Source organism: Hoplias malabaricus, chromosome 18 (genome assembly GCF_029633855.1).
Source record: "Hoplias malabaricus isolate fHopMal1 chromosome 18, fHopMal1.hap1, whole genome shotgun sequence".
NCBI classification, from domain to species: Eukaryota; Metazoa; Chordata; class Actinopteri; order Characiformes; family Erythrinidae; genus Hoplias; species Hoplias malabaricus.
In genome coordinates, this window is record NC_089817.1 from 11,602,490 (window position 1) to 11,624,640 (window position 22,151).

General features: G+C 40.0%; 1 protein-coding gene across 1 annotated transcript; it reads left to right on the plus strand.

The window, feature by feature from the left end:
* Nucleotides 1-1,173: 1,173 nt before the first annotated feature.
* On the plus strand, nt 1,174-21,429 carry pitpnab (phosphatidylinositol transfer protein, alpha b). Its single transcript, XM_066651351.1, has 11 exons — nt 1,174-1,405; nt 7,315-7,345; nt 11,966-12,111; nt 13,230-13,321; nt 14,725-14,732; nt 14,843-14,917; nt 15,023-15,106; nt 16,224-16,301; nt 16,962-17,072; nt 17,352-17,474; nt 17,989-21,429. Exons 1-11 carry the CDS (start codon nt 1,389-1,391, stop codon nt 18,034-18,036), a joined length of 813 nt encoding a protein of 270 aa, XP_066507448.1. The 5' UTR covers nt 1,174-1,388; the 3' UTR covers nt 18,037-21,429.
* The last annotated feature ends 722 nt before the right edge of the window (nt 21,430-22,151 follow it).

The following is a 22,151-nucleotide window of genomic DNA, read 5'->3' on the forward strand; positions in this document are numbered from 1 at the left end:
CTGAAGTTATCTGTCCGTGGTCAGTTCTCTGCCGGAAACTGCTCAATAAATGAGACGAAGAGGACTCTGGTGACGTCATTGGGGCTACCGTGCAGGACGACCCCGTTTCTGAACATATCAGATCTGACCACAACCAGGGTCCGTTTCCCCACCCGTTTTCAGACTAACTCCACTCAGCCAATCGCTGGGATTGGCTAGTGGTCCCTAGTCAAATGTGTCCTGCCAGTCCGCATGGGGGCGTGGTTTGGAGAAAATGGATGGGTGGGGAACATCACCACTGACCAATCAGTAACACCATCGGCATTTTTCAGCGCACGCTGTTTTGTAACAGAGATGTGGAAGTGTTTCTCTGGTTATTCGGTCAGTCCTGAAGGTTACAACTTTATGGTTTCTGATAATGGTCAAAGTTAGACCCTCTTCTCCTGTGTTTGCTTATATTTACATCAAAAACCAACAGTTTACTGAATTGTTTTGCACTTCTAGGTAAATATAGATCCATTAAGCACCATTACAAACCTAATGCATGCAACTATAATATTATACACATGTATTGATTGTTATATGTTTTAATGACTTTGATGTGTTTACAAAATTGAGCTAGAGCATAATGATATAAGTGTGACAGATAAAAATGTAAGCATTGCTTAATTCTGTACATGGTGTATCATTTCATAACCAGTATGGGCAAGCAAGAGGACTCATTAACCAAATTATAATTTAGACCCACATAGCAAAATATTTTCTGGATTACACCTCCATTTCTTGCCATTTGGAATAAAGGCACCACTCCCCCTTACCACAGGGGGGGCCACATGTGAGCCAAATTGCCCGTCGGAACTCACTTTTTCGTTTTTCCCAGACGTGTCCACACATCTAACCAGTAACAACAGTGTGTCAGCACTGCCACAGTTTTGGAAGAAGGGGCCCACATCTGTCTGTTAACTGTGAAGATACCTTCTTTGATGAACTTTCTGCTGGTTCCAGTTTGAGATAGTACTTGTTTTCAGTTGTAAAATGTAAACAACACGAGAAACATAGGCATGGATGCAGCAACACATCACTGATGCCCAATAATAACACTATTAGCCAACCATCGCATCGTGGGCGGGGCTTGAAGAAGCACGGGAGGAGCAAAAATAATAAATAAATAGCTTAAATATTCAAGCGGTCCTCTCGTTTGACGTCACGCAGCCTACGTCACGCCATCAGGGTTGTGGCTCCGGTGACTGCCCTCTTCGGTCGCGCGCGAGAAGAGAACAAGTGACGAAAAAAGAGCACGGCGCCTAGAATGACATAGAAGCGGCTCCGGCACGAGAGACTGGAAGTGAGAGAGAACTGCACTCGTGCGGATCACAGCAGCGATTCACCATCAACACCGCAGCCCGAAAATGCTCATTAAAGAATTGTAAGTGTATTTTTGCTTCTTTTAATCTCCGCTGTGGCGGGAGAGCTCCGGTGTGGCTTTGAGTATCGTACATTAGGTACATTTCTGGTGCGGTACGCTAGAAAGAACGAGGGGCTATTTTGAGCTCTCCCGGGTTTAATCCTCCGCTCTCGTCCACATTTGAGGTGTGATTCGGCTCCGTCCTCCTTTCCCAGCACTATAGTGTTGCTCTGCAGCGGTGAAGGTGAACCCCAGTTTAGCTTCAACGACGTATTCCTCAATACAGTCAGTTTCTGACAGGACTTAACTGTGTTTTTATTTATTGTATATCTGCGGTGGCCGTTTCTTTATATTGTAGTTGAAACCTAGTCTTAGACTGCGGCTGAGGTACTGCGTGTGATGTGAGAAGCTGTGAGGCTGAAGTTGGTGTCTTTATTCGAATTTTCCGTATACAACCGCCCAGTTTAAGGTGGAACGAAACATTTACCCGAGAGACGGGCGGTCTGGAGCGCCGGCTTCATATGTGTTCAACGGTTTAGCTTCGAACGAGCCACTCTGGGCCCACATCTGCCGGCAGCTGTGCCAAAAATGGCTTTAATACTGTAGGCGTTCCCTTATCAAGGTCATCTATGAGGAAAAACACCTCATTTCCCCTCACAGAAAAACTCTCGTCATCGTTTGGTTTAGTTAAGTTTGAGATATGACCGAGAAATTAAGAAAAAACACTTAACCCTCTGTTAAATCACCCTCAGCCTTATGTAATATTGCGAGGCCTTGGCGCCGGTACCTGCCAACAACCAGCACTGTAGTCAGTAGTGGTCTCTGCTTATGGTCGTTGTCCACTGAAACGCAAAATTACGGATTATTTTAGATAGTGTTGCGTTTTCTCATGCACTGAGGAGTGGTTTATGACTCAGAACAGCAGAAACCAATTTAAACGGGACCATCATTCAGCCTCAAGCTACACTCTCTACCACTGCCATACGTTATTTTTTATTCCACCCGTTTTCTGTAAAGCTCCGCCCCGTGCACTGTCATTAGCCGCGGCTGAAACAGCTAGTCAAGTTGTAGGCAATCCTAGCGCAGGAAGAGGACTAGTATTAACCAATCGTAGAACAGCAAAAGTGACGCTTAACCAATCAGCGCAAGAGACAGGATTCATTGCAGGGAACGGTTTTTTTTTTGTTTCCTATGGACTTCCAGCCAGTGTAGTGCTAGAGTACACAGTGTTAGCCACTTTTAGTGCAGAGGAAGGATGCTGACCAATCAGCGCAGGAGACGGGATTAGCTCACAAACGACAAACGAGTAAGAACTACCAGCAAATCAGAGCACAGGAGGAACAGTCACCACAAGGAACAGGATTTATGCAAAAAAAAATAATTAAAAAAAATATATAGGCGGAATCTTCGTGAATAACCAATCCAAGCGAACTAGAAGTGACCAATTACGAGACATAATATATACAGTATAGCACATAGTAGGGTTTTGTCGGAATACGGGTGGGAAAAACAAACCCCGTCGTGTTCGCTCCACCACCGGGATCCCACATCGTTGGAGGTTTTATTTAATCGTTTCCTTCAGCGATGACTTAAAGGTCACGAGTCGGAAATGATAGCCTTGTGCAGAGTGATGTGGACAGTTATTGATATTTAATGATGATATGTGATCATTTGTCTCTACAGTTCTTAGTGCTCTTTCCCCACGGGCCTGGGCTGTGCGCTGTCCGTGGTACCTGATTATTCACTGTTGGGAACTCGCTTTACGATGCTGTTCACGGAGATCTGTCAAATCTCCACATTATGCATGGAAGCCAAATACTCGCATGGAAGCTTGACTCATCCCTTCATGTCTAACTTATGTTAATTAGTCTCATTGCCAAGGTCACTGAAGTTATTCATAGCTCTTTAAACACATTGTATGCTTGTGAGTTGTGCATGTGACAGTGGCTTTGTCTTCTGTTTGTGTTGAGGTGAAACAGTGATCTCTGGCTCTGCTCACACCTCTAGTGCTGGGTCATATTGACCTACTTCACCTCCAGAACTCAGGCCTTCTGAACAGCACAATACCTTTGGCGATTTCAGTAGTACCTTAGTAATCAGTACTAGTGTTATTCCGTCATAGTTTTGAGTTGAAACACTATACATACACAGGTGTATGTGAAAATAGCATGTATGTAGCATTATTGTTATTAAATGATTGTATCTTTTCCAACAGGCAGATATTGAGATTTAATCCCTAATTTGATGTACTCACAAAGCTAAAATATTTGTGGACTCTGGGTTACAGCACTAAGGTAGTCCCATTGTATTTGTTTAACTGTGTAAATGTTGATGAATAATTTTTCAGTAATGCTTTTCCCTGTGGATGTAGTACCAGTTTCTAAGGGTTATGAATATGTTGTCAACAAAATACAAAAGCATGAAAATTACTTGATATATGTAACTACATGTAACTACAATTCCCAGATTTGTGCATGCCTAGTATCGATCTCCCTATACAGTGATCCCTCGTTTTTCGTTCCAAGACCACCCGCGAAAAATTTCCGCAAAGTAGAGAAAAGATATTTTTTATGTATTTAACGAATATTTGGACTTTTAAAACCCTCCCTGTGCTGTTAACAACCCACCTTTTGCATTAAACAGTCATTCTGTGATGTTTTTCAGCTGGAACTACATGTGATATCCTACCAGTTTCTTTAATAGAGTCATTCCTAAGCTGTGATTTAGCGTAAGTAAATTTCACTCGGATGTGGACATGAACAATACGTGTACTGTACGTAAGAAACACTTGTAAATGATATATTTCGTCACCTACAGGCCTAGTCTAATACATGTAAATAATAAAAAAGCCCCTTTGAAAAAACCTGCGAAGTAGCGAATCTGCGAAAGATGAACCGCAAAGTAGCGAGGGATTACTGTAGTAAGTTACTGAGGTGTAAATAATTTGTAATTATAGTGTTTAGTTAAAGGGAACATCTACAATTGTGGGAAAATGCAGCGTTAAGCTTCACGTCTTTTAAGGTGGATTGGTATGTTTGAGTGAAAATAACGACTGTTGTTGGTACGTGGCTGAAGTCGAACTTGTCTCTAAGTTTTATTCACCGTTTGAATTACCACAAAAACCCGTCTGTAAGTCGAGCTGTTTTGATTTGTAGCACTTTATGTAATGCAGTTAGCCGTCTCCCTAGTTTGGAGACATTTCCAATTTATGTGATCCAAACCAGCAAAAATAAATCAATATAACCTATCTATGGTTAATGTTGAACAATAGAACTAATAGAACAATCCTTATCTCGATTCATGCTTTTCAACATTTGGAGTTTTCTCACTTGTCTAAAACAATTCCACATGCCTCTGCTGTGAGCAGAGAGATAGAGAGAGATTAAAACGACCATTCTGGACCAAGTCAGTTTGTGTTTTAATTCATTACCAGACACTGGAGCTTCGTAAACATATTAGACCTGTTTCGAGCACACGAAAAGACTTGAGAGCTAGTGAAGGATGAGGAAACATCTTCTGAATCTTATAAAAAGTGTTTTATGATTACAATTGTAAACTGCGCCTTTAAGACTTGATGCAAACAAAAACATCAAAGAAACAAAAAACGCAGATAAACACCAAACGCATTTTAATATATTAGTACCTAGCGTATGCACTAGCCACAAGTGAATACACTAGTTACTCTACAAAATGATGTAAAAAGATACAATTAAATATGATAAAATACAGTGTATACAATGAGTATTATGATGTTCATCATAATATATGCGTAAAGGGGACATATTATACCTCTTTTTAAACAGGTTAGAAAAGGTCTATGGGCTATAAAAAATATGTTCAATTCCTTTTCACAAAAACTCTCACATAAAGAGATCTCACCAGCTCTGTTCTTGCCAGTTTGTCCCTTACAGAATGAGCCGTTTAAGGGCTCTTTCACTTTTACGCAAATAAGCCGTTGCTGGCCACGCCCCACCCATCACATTTTTACGGAGGTGAGGGGTGTTGCCAGGGTGGTTCTCTGCAAATTTCCTTATTGTGATGTCACAATAAGGGAGCCATCCAAACAGCTCGTAGAAGCATACGATTCCTGACACCAAAAACACACTTTCGACTGACTCACAGAAAACAGATGGATGTTTTTTTTTTTTTTCGCACTTGGGGTGTTTATAGGAGCAGTAGAGACTCAAGTGGTAATGCATAAGCACACAAAAAGTGAGTTTTGCATTATAAGTCCCCTTTAAAAGACACTCGCTGCATGCTGTTTACCCGTCTATCTAATTTCTTGTTTAAATTGGGAGCAAATGTGGAAGTGTCGACTATCAAATATATTTTTAATCGTACATAAATCCACTTTCATTTTGCAACTGAAAATAATACTGAACTTTAAGAACCATTTGTTGCTGTTTTATTCCTGTCATTGAAACAATAGGTACATCCTGCTTTAAGCAGCCAGGGACTGCGATTCAGGGAGATATTCATAATGCATGAGGAGACCTTGGTGTTACAGAGCAGAGCAGATAAGACACCGGATCTCCCATAGTGGCCGTTAGTCTCTAAACAGGGCGTGCAGGCACTCAGATGAGCAAGGTGACTCCACTGTTAGCCACTTACAGGAAACAGCACATCACACCACCTGCAGCCACTAGGCTCCTGCAGACCAGCTCGCTCCCTCAGCACGGCCACCGAGGGTCAGCCTGGCTGACCCAAACTCATCAGCTCACCATGCTTCAGTAGTTCAGCTGTGTATGGCAACGGAACCACAAAAGAACAGTGCTGTGTCCGTGTCATAAGATGGAGCTGTAGAATCTGAAGTCACTGAAGCCGATGGTGTCGTCTTACTCCTGAAGTGTATTGATGAAATATGCAGGCAGCTCAGAATGAGATAGAGCATGCTGCCATGCAGAAACAGCATCATGGCAACAACAGGGCTAGCGCCACCTGCCAGGGTTTGGCAGATGAATGTCTGCATGTTTTTTTTTCCATCTTGAAATTATGATATTGATTATAATGACTTTAACAATAATGTGGTGGTGATGTTGATAACGGTGGTAATGGCTGTAAATGTATTGATGATACCAGTGGTAGCTGTGGTAATTATAGAGTTACAGAGGGCTATGGTGGTGACAGTGATGAAGATATTCATGGTAGAGTTAGTAGATAGTAATTGTTAGGGAAGTGAATGGAAGTACCACTCCCCTGGTAGTGTGGGTGATAATGGCTGCATGCTAAAACTGTCTGGTATCACAGTTCCATGGATATATAGATAGATAGATGGATGTAGATGTGTGGGAAGAGTGTGAGAAGACTAGTTTTCGTCTTCACAGTAGACTTTAATCACAGAATTCTTTGACATTAGTTTGTGCAGTTTTATTAAAACAAAGCATTGTACCCCTGAACAGGAGATAATACAAGATATAAAATGTTTTTTGGACTTTGCCTTTGTATTAACAAGGACTAACAACAGCTTACAACATTAATCCCTTCTGGACTTTGCAGACATGCTCCCTATAGATTTCTACAAACCTTAATATTCAAATACAGATGTATTTAGTGCTAGTTTACTTGATCGTAAACACTGTTATCCTTTTGTTTAGTATGTAAGGCATTCTGTTACACAACTGACTACATGAATTCCCAATCAATCACAATTGCTCTTTTTAAAAAACCTAATGGTTGAACACAAAAGCTGCTGTATTCACAATTCATAGTGTTTTCACTTTGTTTCGCAAATTTTTTCAATGATACAGCTGCACATTTGATGACACTGCATACACACAACAACAACAAGTGTATCTCTACACCCAGCTTGAAGAAGCACCCTACTGGAAACACTGTGTATCAATGGCAAGTTTGGTAATAATGGTGAGGATGTAAAAACCCTTCTGTGTTTGCTTGTTCATAATCTGCATTTCTTTGTCTTTTCATTTCAGTCGAGTGATTCTACCCATTTCTGTGGAGGAGGTAAGTGCCAGCCGAGCGCTGTGTCTGTTTGTGTGTGCGTATGTGGTGTGAAACAGAAATTTTGTGCGATGAATACATTATGACTACAAAAATGATCTGATTCTTTGTTTGCTAATATACAAAGCTAGGCTCTGAGATTTAAAATGACTGGCTGCCAGTGCTGAGAGTTGGAGTCTATAGGGAAACAATTCACTCATGCTGTGTGTTCCCGTTGTATGCTGTCAAAAAAAAATTAATGACAAACTCACTGCCTTTCTCTGTGCCTGCCAATGATAAAAGCTGTCTCAGCATTTCTAGCCTTATCAGCATCTCTCTCTCTTTCATATTATTTAATATTCCAACTCCGGCCCCATGGCACACACACGTCTGGAAGAGATTTTAAGTCAAACACCGTTAGCCTTTCCCCTCACATTAAATATTGTATTTCCTATCTTAGTCTTTCTCTCTTTTCCTCTGCCTTTGTCATGCTGCTGTGTGCCCTCTTTCTTTTTGCCCCTCGCTGCCTCTTTATCTCCCATGATTCTCTAGTGTGTCATTCAATTCATGAGTTGCCTAGTGCTGAATAGCCAATGAGTTACCTGATATCACCTCTCTCTCTCTCTGCTTCTCTCCCTTTATCCCTCTTTCTCTTTTTTCTCTCTTTAAATATTCTTTGTTTCTCTTGCTTCCCTCTGTCTCCCTCTCAGTCTCTCCTTTCTTTCTTGGAAAGAGATGCATAGCATAATAGTCACCATATGAACTCTACATTAAATGCACACACACACGTCTGTAATAGGTCTGTCTCTGTATTTAAGTTATTGTGTGTGTCCATTCCTCCAGGTCGTGGCCGTATTGTCTGCTCTGTGTTCTCAGCATGATGAGGTCTGGAGTGCAGCCCGGACCTCAGGCCACATTAAGCAGCTTACCCCAGTGCTAATGCCTAGCCCTGAGTAGAGGAGCATCTTGCTCTCACTGAGTGGGATATCTTTGTATTTTTGTCTTTTACACCATGTGGAAACAGCAATTGCTGCCCTTTACTATGTCACGATGAATGGGCCAATAGAAATGTTCCAAACTAAACTATGTAAAGTCACTACACTACAAATAGTAGTATGGAAGTGCTGAGCTGATGACCTCATACAGTTTAAAGGAGCACCTTAAATGAACACATCCACTGTAAATTGGATAGAGTTCATGTAGAGTACGTTGAGCAGGGGTTTAATTAAATGTGGTAGTTGACAGTTCTGCTGCACAGGGGCTGGTTTTACTAGGTGCATCTGCTAAAAGCCGATCCACTCATCCCTGGCCCATTCATTTAAGCTGGACTAATGGCTAAAGAATGCTGTATTTGCCCTGTGGCAGACATGTTATTTTATCCCCTGTACTACTTCCCTATTTCCACCCTGCTTCCTTTTTCCAGCCCAGAAAAGCTCTAAGTGCAGGCTGGGTCATCCTCTCAGCCAGAGTGTGACACACACATGTTGTTAAAAGCAGAGTGTTTGCTGTGTGTCAGTTGCTGGGCTTGTCTGACCGTCTGCATGATAGTCAGTTCATCATTCGGCTGATTCTGCTGAGCTGATTTAGCTGTAACTGTGTCAGTCAGTGCTTCTGAATCCTACAGTTCAAAAGAATTAATGTCAGACAGTCTTTTTTAATGTGGTACAAATTGTAATGCATCTCTTTGTATTCCTGTGAGGTTTAATGGCATCTAATTAGCGGTCCATATATCGACCATCTGTTTTGTTAGAAACATGAGGCATATAAAAATTCCTGAAATGGGAAATTCAGCTAGATTTATTTTGCGGTTCTTCTGGCATATTAGAATTAATCATTATTTATTAAAAATCTGTGGAAACCTGACCATCACATGAACGATTTGGCCCAAGCCCTGAAGAGAATCACAGGCCATAATTCCACTGCCTCCTAACATTACTGTGGGCTTTATGCATTCCATTAGGAACAGAGCTGGCATCTGCAAATCTAGATGCCTCTGTAATACTAGCAGACAGTGAACCTTTATTATATGTAATTAAACACTCCTTAGTAAGCTTTAAATCAAATGCAAAATAAAAACTAATAAAAAAACCTGATTTGTAGGGTGCTGTCTCTTCGTTTCCCGCTGAATTGTTTTAATCCTCCCATCATTTACAGCACCCATGTCACACTCCCGAAACGCCCACCCATCATTTTTTTACTCTCATTTTCTCTCACTTTCCCTTCCCAGTCTGTCATCATCCTGAATAGCTCTACTTCTCATTCTCAGTCTCAATCCCTTTTCTGTTCTGCTTCTCTCTCTCTCTCTTGCTCTCTCTGTATTTCTGCCCAGTGAGAGCATGGTCCTTGAGGTATTTTTAAGAGATTTTGTGTGTGTGTGTGTGTGTGTGTGTGTGTGTGTGTGTTTGTTTGTTTGTGTGCGTGTATGTGTGTGTGTGTGTGTGTGTGTGTGTGTGTTTGTTTGTTTGTGTGCGTGTATGTGTGTGTGTGTGTGTGTGTGTGTATGTGTGTGTGTGTGTGTGTGTGTGTGTTTGTTTGTTTGTGTGCGTGTATGTGTGTGTGTGTGTGTGTGTGTGTGTGTGTGTGTGTGTGTGTGTGTGTGTGTGTTTGTTTGTTTGTGTGCGTGTATGTGTGTGTGTGTGTGTGTGTGTGTGTATAGTAGGTTAGGTCCTTGTAAAGCACTGCACAGTGACACACAGTTCTAGTGTCTTCTGATTGGCTGGGAGATGCAGTCTCTGATTGGATGAAGCAGGATGATGCAGCTGTGTGTGAGGAGTAGGGACTCGTGATGCGTCTTTGAGCGCTGTAACGTCACACACACACACACACACACTGACACACAGCGGAAGTATAATATCTGTATGTAGATATTATGTATTTTTATATGTTATCATATATTCTTGTGAATTCACTCTTTAATCATGGAACTCTCTCTGTCCCTCTCTCTTTCCTTCTTATCTTGTTCCTGTTATGGAATCCTTGACAGAGCACTAAAAATAAAGGGAATGGAAGATGCTTCTGTTTCCTCACTTCCTCTCTCTCTCTCTCTCTCTCTCTCTCTCTCTCTCTCACCTCTCCTTGGCTGGTGTTGGATGAACGATATTGCTAAAAATAGACTAGACTGCATTGCTTGTGACTTTGACAAACACACAAATGCACACACACACACACATACACACACACACACCCACACACACACACACACACACACACATACATTGATGTTAAATCTTTGCCTGCATCATGTTTATTTAAGTTGTTATTCACTTCAATAATGCAATCAAGTAAAAAGATTATTTATTATATTTATATTTTTAAAAATGCTATTTAAAGGTAAGTACATGTTTCCACTGAATAGAGCCGTGTGGCATAATTGCATGTTCATACCATGATTTTTGTGAGTGTGAACAATCAGAAACATCTGAGTCATTCATAAGAATAAACTGAATCTGATGTAAATTTCATTCAGATTTTCTTGTTTACTGTCACGGTGGCTCTGAGTCAGTGGAACATTTGCTTGCTGATGTGTTTTACTGAGTAATGGAATATTGGTACGACTTGTTTTTTTGCCATGAGCCTGGATTGCTGCAATAGTTTTACTGCAAAAGATTTTTCTCAGGGCTAAAAGTAAGGGGTCGAGGGAGGGTGAAATCGGCTTAGCATTTCAAAGACTTTTCCCAAGTCCCCCTTTCATTTTACACAATTCCCTTTCTGTTCCTTTTTCATGATCCTTTTTTGCACTTGTTTTGAAACAGCTCAGCTTAGTGCAGGACATATGTTCTTAGGACATTGTGCTCAGTGTTAAAGGTGATTAGAGAGTGAAAGAGGCTGTTGTACTCCTTGTACAGTGTGAAAAACAAAAACAACAGGCCAAAGCAAAGAAGCAGGGAACTGTCCTGATTAGACTATGATAAAGTCTCCAAATGTGGATATATTTAATAAAGTAGTTATACTGAGACTATGTTTTTGTGACTATTAAGTAATTGTTTATAGAATATGCCTCAAATTACCACATATATTTAATAAATACAGCTACTATATGTGCGTCCATTTTGGATACAGGCATTGAATTGTGCATGTACTGCTTGTACAATCTCCATAGAAGGCATGAAATGACATGGAAAGCTCTGAAGCACCTGCACATGAGTCAAAGATCACCAGGCCCAGTGAAATTAGTGTTCTCTGGAGTAACTGAGGGCCATCCAACAGGTTCGGGATGAGATGGAGTCTGGTTTTTGACCCATAGATAATGATTCATTATTAGTATCTGACATCATTGATAAATTCTGAAGAAAAGTTGGATGAGCAGATGTCCAAAAACCGTTGTTAATATGTCATATGGCGACACTACTGTCGATGTAACAAGAGCCAAAATGATTGAAGTCTGTAGGTTCAAAGACTTCATTCATCAAAACACCCACAGTAAGTCGTTTGGTGCACCTGAGCACATAATAAAACATTTATTGACTAGTGAGTATTTGCATTTACATGCTTAAGTCTTCTGAGATCTGTACTGCCAAGGCCAATATTACAAGAGCAATTACAGTTAACAAAATAAAGATAAACCCTAAACTGAGATGCTGATGTAAGTATTTTCTTAATTATGAATAATATTTTATCGTGTGTTACTGTGTGAATGTGAAACAGTACCAAGTAGGACAGCTGTACTCAGTAGCAGAGGCCAGTAAAAATGAGACAGGAGGAGGAGAGGGAGTGGAGGTGCTGAAGAATGAACCATATGAGAAAGATGGAGAGAAAGGCCAGTACACACACAAAATCTACCACTTGCAAAGGTGAGTTTTACACACACACACACACACAGGTGACTGTTGTACAGGGTGGGCCATTTATATTGATACGCCTTAATAAAATGGCCACTTATAAAATGTGTTCAAAGTGCTGCCCATTGTGTTGGATAGTCAATGCAACCCTCTTCTCCCACTCTTCACACATTGATAGCAACACCGCAGGAGAAATGCTAGCACAGGCTTCCAGTATCCGTAGTTTCAGGTGCTGCACATCTCGTATCTTCACAGCATAGAAAATTGCATTCAGATGACCTCAAATAGAAAAAAGACAAAGAGGGTCAGATCGGGAGACTTTGGGGGCCATTCAACTCTCCCACGACGACCAATCCACTTTCCAGGAAACTGTTCATCTAGAAATGCTCGGACCTGACACCCATAATGTGGTGGTGCACCATCTTGCTGGAAAAACTCAGGGAACGTGCCAGATTCAGTGCATAAAGAGGAAAACACATCATCATGTATCAATTTCACATATCCAGTGACCTTGAGGTTTCCTTTGATGAAGAATGGCCCCACTATCTTTGTACTCCATATACCACACCATGCCATCGAGATGTGCAGCACCTGAAACTATGGATACTGGAAGCCTGTGCTAGCATTTCTCCTGCGGTTGCTATCAGTGTGTGAAGAGTGGGAGAAGAGGGTTGCCTTGACAATCCAACAAATTGGGCAGCTTTTTGAACACATTTTATAAGTGGTCAGAAACTTGTAAATAACTCATAAAAGAATAAAGCACACCAATGTTTTTCTTGTGAAATTCCTACTAAGTTTGATGTGTGTCATGACCCTCTTCCCATTGAAAAAACAAAAGTTGAATCCAAAATGGCCGACTTCAAAATGGCCACCATGGTCACCACCCATCTTGAAAAGTTTCCCCCCTCCCATATACTAATGTGCCACAAACAGGAAGTTAATATCACCAACCATTCCCATTATATTAAGGCGTATCCATATAAATGGCCCACCCTGTACTTTATTAAGATTTAGGGTCCTATGTCCCACATGTATTCAGGCCTGACATTGTCATCATCTTATAGACACTTGCATGGCCACAGCAAGCTCTCTTTGAGATATTTATTTGTCTCTTTTTATGTGTCTGTTAGTAAAGTCCCATCATTTGTGCGAATGCTGGCACCAGCATCAGCTCTTAACATCCACGAAAAAGCCTGGAATGCCTACCCATACTGCCGCACAGGTTAGACACACACACACACACACACAACCCCCCCTTCCTCTTCCTCCCGCCCTGTCTTGGTTTGTTAAATAATTAACTGATTGAGCAGAGTGGGAGTGGAGTTACAGTGCAGGAAGCTGAGATTACCTTGGTGGTATATCCACTCACATACCATATTTTAAGTCTATTGTTGACATATCTAGTGTCCCTAGAGACAATGTTATACCCCATTTCCAGAAAAGTTGGGAGATTTTCTAAAAATGTAATATATACTGATATCTGTCATTTTATTCACAGACAAAGAAAACATATTGGAATTTTTTTTTTTTCACATTTTCTTTACACAAGACTTGAGCAGTTCAGTTGTGGTCACCATTGTCCAGGTCTCCTTGTCATGATGTGCAATGCATTTTTAATAGGAGACAGTTCTGGACTACAGACAGACCATTCAAGCACACACACTCTATATCTGTGAAGCCACACTGTTGTAGCTCACTGTTGTAACTGTTGCCTTGATGGCAGCATATGTCTCTCCAAAATACCAATATAAGCCTCCGTATCAATATTAACCTCGCATATATACAGATCACACATACTATGGGCACAGATGCCCCCCATGCCATCACAGATACTGGTTTTTGCACTTATTATCATCATCAACCAGGGCAGCAGTCTGAATAAAGAAACCCAGACCTCCCTGCCCCTAGCCAGCTCTTCCAGCTCTTCCAAGGGGGTACAGAGGTGTTCAGAGACCAGTCAAGACATATAATCTCTCCAGGGTGTTCTGGATGAAACATCTCACTAGAGAGGTGTAGGAGGCCTCCGGTCAAGATGCCTAGACCACCTCAACTAGCTCCTCTCAATGTGGTGGAGCAGCAGCTCCAATCTGAGTCTCTTCCGTATGTCTGAACTCCTCAACCTATCTCTAAGGGAGAGTACATACACCCTGGGGAGCAAACTCATTTCAGCCACTTGTACCCATCTCTTTCATGACCATAGGTGAAAGTTGGAACCATTGTCTCACAATGTTTGACACAAAGTGGTGAACCATGACCCATACATGGTTGCAAGTATTAAGCCATTGGTGGATGCTCTTTATGACCTCCTGGAATCTTCCAGAAAAATGTTACTTGATTTACCTCTTTCCCAACTTTTTCTGAAGTGTGTGGCACACATCAATTTCAATAGTTTTTTATATTTACAAAATACCATTATATTTGTGAGTGAAAACATTGAAGATATTTTTGTACAATTAACAGTTAAATAAAAGTTAAATGTATTTAACAAATACAGTTTTAGTTGTAATTGCATTGTTAGAATATTTCCCAAATTTTATGGAAAAGGGCTTGGAAATTGCAGTCTATTCTTTGTTCTCTCAACATTTTTCTCTCTCTCTTTCATATAACCTCTATCCTTCCCTGCAGTTATCACGGTGAGTATATGACATTATACATATATAACTTACATATAAACAGGGTTACATCCAGAAGTTCTGAAACCACAATCTTTATAGAATTGTTACTGATTCTCTGCATTCTGTAGAACGAGTACATGAAAGAGAATTTTCTCATCAAGATAGAGACATGGCATAAACCTGACATGGGTCATCAGGAGAATGTGAGTAACGTCCCAAAATGGCTGAAAGTCTACTGTTACCAAGAGCATCTACTGTGGTTTTCCTATTTAGAGGAAGTGAGTGACTGTTTTACTTTGTTTGAACAGGTCCATGGTTTGGACCCTGACACTTGGAAGAAGGTGGATGTGGTGTATATTGATATCGCTGACAGAAGTCAGGTAGAGCCTAAGGTAAGGATTATAGTTGAGAAGGAGATCTGCGTAGAACCCAAACCTGTCCCTGGACTTTGAGAAAAAAGAAGACTTTCTATTACCGATCCCCTGTAATGGAAGAAAATAGCAAGCTTTGCAGCTGTTACAGCCATGACAACTCTGGTCGTATGCTTAGAGAAGCAGGCTTGGGACTGGAAGGTCATCAGTTTGCTCTCTATGACTGGTAGGGAAGGGTCTAGTGAGGGAACCGAGCTTTCTCCTCCCTCAATATCCATGGCTGAAGTGCTCTTGAACAAGAAACCTTGCCGCCAAACGCTTTCCTGAGTGCCCGCTGTACCAGAGTGCTCACTGCCCCTAATGTATGTGCTAAAAGTTGCTCACTGGTGTGTGTTTGTTCATTCGTTAAATGAAGAGAATCGATTTCACCAAGTAGATTAAAACAGTAATACCATCAGTTTCTCTCTATATTTTTCTATTTTACTCTTGAGAGCTTATTCAAATGGCTCTTTACTTTGCATGACCTTTCTTTGTTTTTCTTCTACACGGATAGTTCTAGCTGTGTTACGTCTAATAGAATCTTGCCCTGATCAATAATGGGTCGATAATGTATCACTGCTAAGAACATTTGTCTGGTTTTGCTTTTGTTGACTTTGCTAATTTCTTTATAAATCGAACAGTGCCACTTTAAAACCTCAGCTGTACTCTGTGGCTGTATAATTAATTTCATATTGTTCAATTGTCTCCAAAGTTAAGGCAAAACATAGTGCTGTTACATAGCATTTATTAAAACTTTCCTCATAAAAATGGGTTTTTCTGTATAAACGTTTTACTCATGTCAGATATTGCTTTAGTAAAATGTTATTTTGACTTAATTGCTCTGACAATCATTGAGGGTTCTGCCTGTAGAGCCCAGTAATCACTTATCGCATGCCTTTGTGATTTTCCTTTCTCTAACACACCTGACTCAGCTCATGAAAGCCATGATAATTATCCAATAAGTCAATCTAAGTGTTTGTTAGTGAAGGGAAAGCAGAAAACGTTGTAAACTGAAAAACAGATATGTGGCCTTTTTTTTTCCTTTGTGCTGTTTCTCTTCATCAGAAATGTGATTATTTGTTTTAATTGCCCTCCAAAGGATTACAAACCAGAGGAAGACCCTTCCAAGTACAAATCTGTCAAGACTGGCCGAGGACCCTTGGGACCTGACTGGAAGGTATGTACACAGTGTAATATTTAAAGCAATAAACAGTCAAAAATCTACACAATTGGCAAGGTTTATTTGCCGTTGGTAACATAGTTAAGGGGTTTGTTTCTTTCGGTTTGTGGTGTCAAAAAAAGATGGCTGTCTATATGTGGCCATCTGACAGTGCTCAGAAAGCAAGCAGAAAGGCTCAGAGATTGCACTGACTGGGTTTGTTTTCATTTATAATTCGAGGTCTTTAGCCTTTAGAGTAGTTTTAATCTTAAGTTAATACTTTGTCATTTATGATCACTTAATCACAAACCAATATCTACCAAACGGGATAAAAATTGGCATAAAACTCATATTTCAAGATTCTGATCTTGTGTTAGTGTAAGTTTCATACAGTGTGAGAGGTTTTAAAGGTGTAAAATAAATACTAGCAAGTCTAATTACCAGCTTAAAACAGTCTGAGGTGTTGTGTAAATTGAGTATGCAGTAATCTTTTGTACGACTGCAGTTCCATTACTTGTTTAATACGTTAGCCAAATGTAGTAAGCATTTGAACCCCAGACTGTCATTTACTGATTTACTTTTATCCCAAAAATGATCACTGTAGTGATATTTCACACTGTACATGTCTGTTCATATCTGTTCATGCCTGGGTGTGTGTGTGTGTGTGCGTGCTTGCAGAAAGAACTACCTAAAAAGACAGACTGTCCACACATGTGTGCCTACAAACTGGTTACAGTCAAGTTCAAGTGGTGGGGGCTGCAAAACAAAGTGGAGAACTTCATTCAGAAGGTGAGTTTCAATATCTACAGAAATATTCCTAGGAACTAATTGCACAAGAAGGGATTGAATGCTAAGTTGGTTGCCCTCTTGTGGATCTGGAGTGAAACTGCTTCAGTACAATTTTCTTAGTAAATCCTCAAACTTTGAATGAACTTCTTTGTGATGCACAAAGTAAATCATGAATATATTACAGATCCAGAAATGTAGTCATGATAAATTATGCAACTATAGATAATACTCCAGTGATCAGCTGTATTTAACATGTTTCACTTGTTCTCTCTCTGACAGCAAGAGAAGCGTCTATTCACTAATTTCCACCGGCAGCTTTTTTGCTGGATTGATAAGTGGATTGAACTGAATATGGATGACATTCGGAGGATGGAGGAGGAGACCAGGAAGGAGCTGGATGAGGTGAGAGAGAGAGAGAGATGCCATCCATTTGTTTCACAGATGTATTTTACTGGTTGATGTTCTTTCATTATTGTAGGCATAGCTTCATTGTAATTATTCTTCACTCTTCTACTGAGGTAAAGAACACAAATGATAATAATACCGAACTTCCAAGAGCTGTTTAACAAAACATACCCACACAAGGGATTGTGACATAAAAAAACACCAAGGTTAATATTAATATTAATAGTAAATTGGCAGAAATGTAATATCAACCAAACCATATATTCATCAGGAAACACATTGTACGACGAGTGCAGTTTAATACTCGGAGTCCATTGGGCTGCATCATCTTCCAGCACATGAAACCCCTGTTACCCTGCATCAAGGCTGCTGAATAATTGAGCGCAGCTGATAATGAGGTTTTAAGTCTGAGGACACAATCGTCAGCTGAGTAGAGCAGAAGCCACCTTTAGCCGTTATATTCCAATAATGGAGTGACATCATTTCTTTGTCTTTTAATTTTCTCTTCCAGATGAGAGTGAAGGACCCAGTTAAAGGCATGGTGGCTCTAGAAGACTGAAGACTCTATGTGCAGATGAAGTGTGCTGCTGTTTGTGTTGGTGTGTAAACGGAGGTGCCGGCCGCATTGCCGTATTGTGAACCTATAGGCTCCCCTGTCGTCATTAGACACTTGAACTATTCATCATGTCTTTACTGCTACTGGCCTCTAAAACGTTTTTAAATCTAACCCTGACTTTTGTATTCTTAGGTCTGTTTTAGAAAAATCAACGTCTTATTATTTTTCTGTCTCTATCTTCTTCCTCTCTCTTTCACTAGACACCAGCGGCAACACTACTCTGACCAGAAATTAGAAAAGAACAAAAACAATCATATTAACAGGTCCAGTGTGGACTATTTTAAATGTCCCCTCACCTCCACAGTGGAGCATGGGGAATAGAGACAGTTTGAGGAAAATGGGTAGTATAATTAAACACCAATTATCCTCATCCCTTCATTCAAATCGACACAGGGACATCACCGGTAGCAACAGTGTAGGTATTTAACCATTTCCAATGATTAAAATTACGAGAATGACAGTTTATTTCTATGTAAAATCAGAAGATGTTTCTGTATATATTCCGTATATATAAATATATATAGAGGGAGGTGAGTTGTTAAAGCTGTGTACACAGGTTTTTTCAATGATTCCAATAGTTTTTAACATCTGTTTTGCGGACCAAGCCGACTCTCCTCAGTGTTCCGTATTGAACCTGTGATTGTTATTGTTCTTATTGTTCTTTGTTCTTTTGGTTTATTCTGTTCATCTCATGTTCTGGCACATCTCCACATTAAGGTAATTAAATTGGCAGCTGATAGCTGGTGGACTGAAAAGAGTCGGCAGGCTGGATGTAAGCAGAAGAGAAAGTAAAGAAGGAACATTGCTGTTATTGTTCTGCACATTCTTGAGCTACAGAACTCTCCACAGGTTTAACAACACATCCTCTGCCTCTCAGAGGACGTATTGATCCCTATGCCACTTTTTATTTTTCTCCTTTGGTTGCTCTTGATTTTCTAGTGTATTTTTATGGTGTAGAGCTTTATTCCCCAAACACACTTGTTTTGTCCTCTGTGTGCAGAACCACTGCTTAGTCATCCTCCAGTTCTCCAGCTTTTCTGTCATGTTACGTCACATCCTCCATGTCCCTGCCTTTGTGTTTCACCAGTATGGAAGAGATTTAAAAACATCTTACTAAATAAAATATGTGATTAAGAGATAAATATAGAGAACTGTGCACAAATTAGAAACCGTTTTAGTCATTTTCAGAATGTACATATTTAGTATAAATACCTTAACAGTTAAATACAGCATTTTTCAGTTTTTTGCCCCTTTGCCTTTAATAACTTCTTTGTTTGATTTGCCATTTTTTTGTCAATTATCAATTGTCAGTAATAATCTCCTTACAATTACACATTTCTTTTCTAACAGATAGTTGTGTCTTCCTACAGTGAAAGTTGGACAGAGAAACCTCTGGCAGTGATGGCAATTTAAAGTCCAAATTTCTTAATGCATTTTAGTTTGTAATGTCAAATAGGTTTCTGATTTTGCTCAGTGATATAGACATAAATATATATTTTAAATATATTCGAACATTAAAGTAGCATATATTGTATTTTTTATGGGGGTTGCCATTGGACCTGTTTCCTAAAATGTGGGTTTAGTGACTTGTGTGTGACTCCTTTGTCCAGCTACAGATATTTAAGATGACGACTACTAAAAGTCAAGGAAAAAGTCAGATGACTGAACGGAGCTCAGAAAAAAAAGCACTTATGTTTTTCTTTACTAATATTTTGTTTGATCCTATGTGTCCTTTCTGTCTTTCATGGTGCTCTGGGAAACATTTGTGTCCTTTTCTGTCCTTGCTTTGTTTTACTGGAGGATTATTCAGTGCTGTGCTAAGGTGGAAAACTCTCCCTCCCGTCCCCACACTTCAATGCATAAAGGGAACTTTGATCCCGATTTAGCAATAATGCCTCCTCTGCTCACTTTCCTGTCTCATTTTTCACTCCCTACTCACTCTTCTGTTAGTGAACGATCCATACAGTCCTCAGAATGTTGCTAAGTGTAACCAATGGTAGATTCCTTTCAGGGAATAACGATTAGCTTGACTCTGAGTATTCTATATAAAGGATTTTCTATATAACGCGATGTATGTGAGTGTGTCTGGAGTGCTCTTATTATTGGTGTGTGTGTGTATGACGTATGCTTGATGTATATTGAAAGATTGTGACCTCTCCTTTCCAGTTGTTGCCCAGTTCTATGTTCATTTCAGTGCGGTTGAATGGCTGGGCATTACATTTGCTGGTTTTATTGTTCAACATTGTACAAACCCATCAGCAATACTCCACAACAGCATCGGCCCTGAGAGTCCAGTCGTGGAGATGTATGGATGTATGTATTGAACTGTACATAGTATATAAATATATGTAGATGAACACACATATATATAGGTCAGACTGTCCTGTCAAACCGTCAGCACACTCCACTAAACCCATAAACCCTTTATGAGTGACCGCTGTGCTGGGAGGGTGCTTTTTTCAGGAGGACAGCTTTGATGCTTCTGTTGTGGGCCACACTAGCTTTTTCTCCACTGATGCCACTGATTTTGCATCAGTTCCACTGAGAGTGCAGATTGTCGATAGCATCGCCCAGAGTAATTAGGTTTCTACTGATGTCACATTAACAGCATATTTAAGAAACAGTTTGATAATTAAAGGAATACAACCAGTGCTGGGTGTAACAAAATACTGCTTTCATTTTTGTGCTTATATTACAATTACACCCTTATGAACTATTATTTCAGTGACTTATATATATCTCTATGAGAACATCTGTCCCAATCACAGCTGGACACCCTCTCTTGGCTTCCACTTGGCCTCCCTCAACCCCTTTGGCAGGATAGTGTCTAAATATATTTTTGTTCTAACTGTTGTTGTACCTGCAGTATGTCGTCAGTCTCTGAGCTGTGCCGATCTATTTTTTTTTATGGCGGCTCATACTCTGAGGCTCTTCGAAGGCATTGGGGAAAAGTCACACTATTTCACTGGTCTGAGAACAGCTTTATTCTCAGGAGCAGAGCAGGAGAGACTGGTCCTTGGCCAGCGCTTAAAGTCCAGAGCCTCTATAAAACCAAGTGGCTTAAAGAGTGGAATATCAAATGAAACGATTACTTTGCCTATACATAATGCAGAACATGGCGCAAAAGAGACTTTCTCATAGCTTTGTTGTTTGTAGACTCCACATTTTGTCGTCAGATTTACAAAATCAAAATCTGAACTAGAAATGGTTCATTTTTTAACATTTTTCTTTGTTTCTTTGATGTCACTCCCTTCCTTGTCATATGTTTGTTTCTTTTACTGTGAATTTGTGCCTTTTGTCATTTTATCTTCCAATGAATCTATGTTGGAGATGTGGGGGGAAATAAACCTCTAAAAAAGAATTTTGTTTTTCTTGAATTTTACATAGTTTAACCCATTAGGGTTAGATTCGGGGTCAGCACAAGCTAAAACCCACCAGAAGGCCAGAAAAACTGGAGGTCTTCATTCAAATCTATTTCAGGTTTGTTGTTTGAACCAAATACAATGTCAATTGTCCTCAATAATTGTCATATTACCCCATGTGGCATAAGGTAAAATGAAACACTGGTCTCTGGTTATTTATGACCCAAGCTCTCTGTTTAATATTTATATACTTTCACATTACATTTTATTATAATATCAATAACACTAACACAGTCCTCAGGAGTTCATTCATTCATTCATTCATTATCTGTAACCGCTTATCCAGTTCAGGGTCGCGGTGGGTCCAGAACCTACCTGGAATCAGGAGTTAATTGTAAATACACATTAAAATGGGCAACAAAGCTGAAGTTGGCTTATTTGAATTTCCAATTCCACATTAAATTGTGCAATAATTACATTTCTTTTGTTTAATCGATCTGAGATTTACTCGCATTAACCATTCTCTAGATAAAAGGCAATCCACAATTAGAAAGTAATGCCTTTGGTGTCAAAGAAGGCAAGGATATTTTGGGCGGAAATCTCTTTACTTCTACTATAAATTACCCTCAGCTATACACTATACAATAAAACAACTACAACAAAACAAAGAGATATTTATTAAGGGATTGGGGCATG

Bases quoted from the DNA above. Each gene is read 5' to 3' on its own strand.
- pitpnab (XM_066651351.1), top strand. The intron at 7,346-11,965 runs GTAAGTGCCAGC...AATGTGAAACAG, and splicing joins TACCCATTTCTGTGGAGGAG to TACCAAGTAGGACAGCTGTA. The intron at 12,112-13,229 runs GTGAGTTTTACA...TGTGTCTGTTAG, and splicing joins AAAATCTACCACTTGCAAAG to TAAAGTCCCATCATTTGTGC.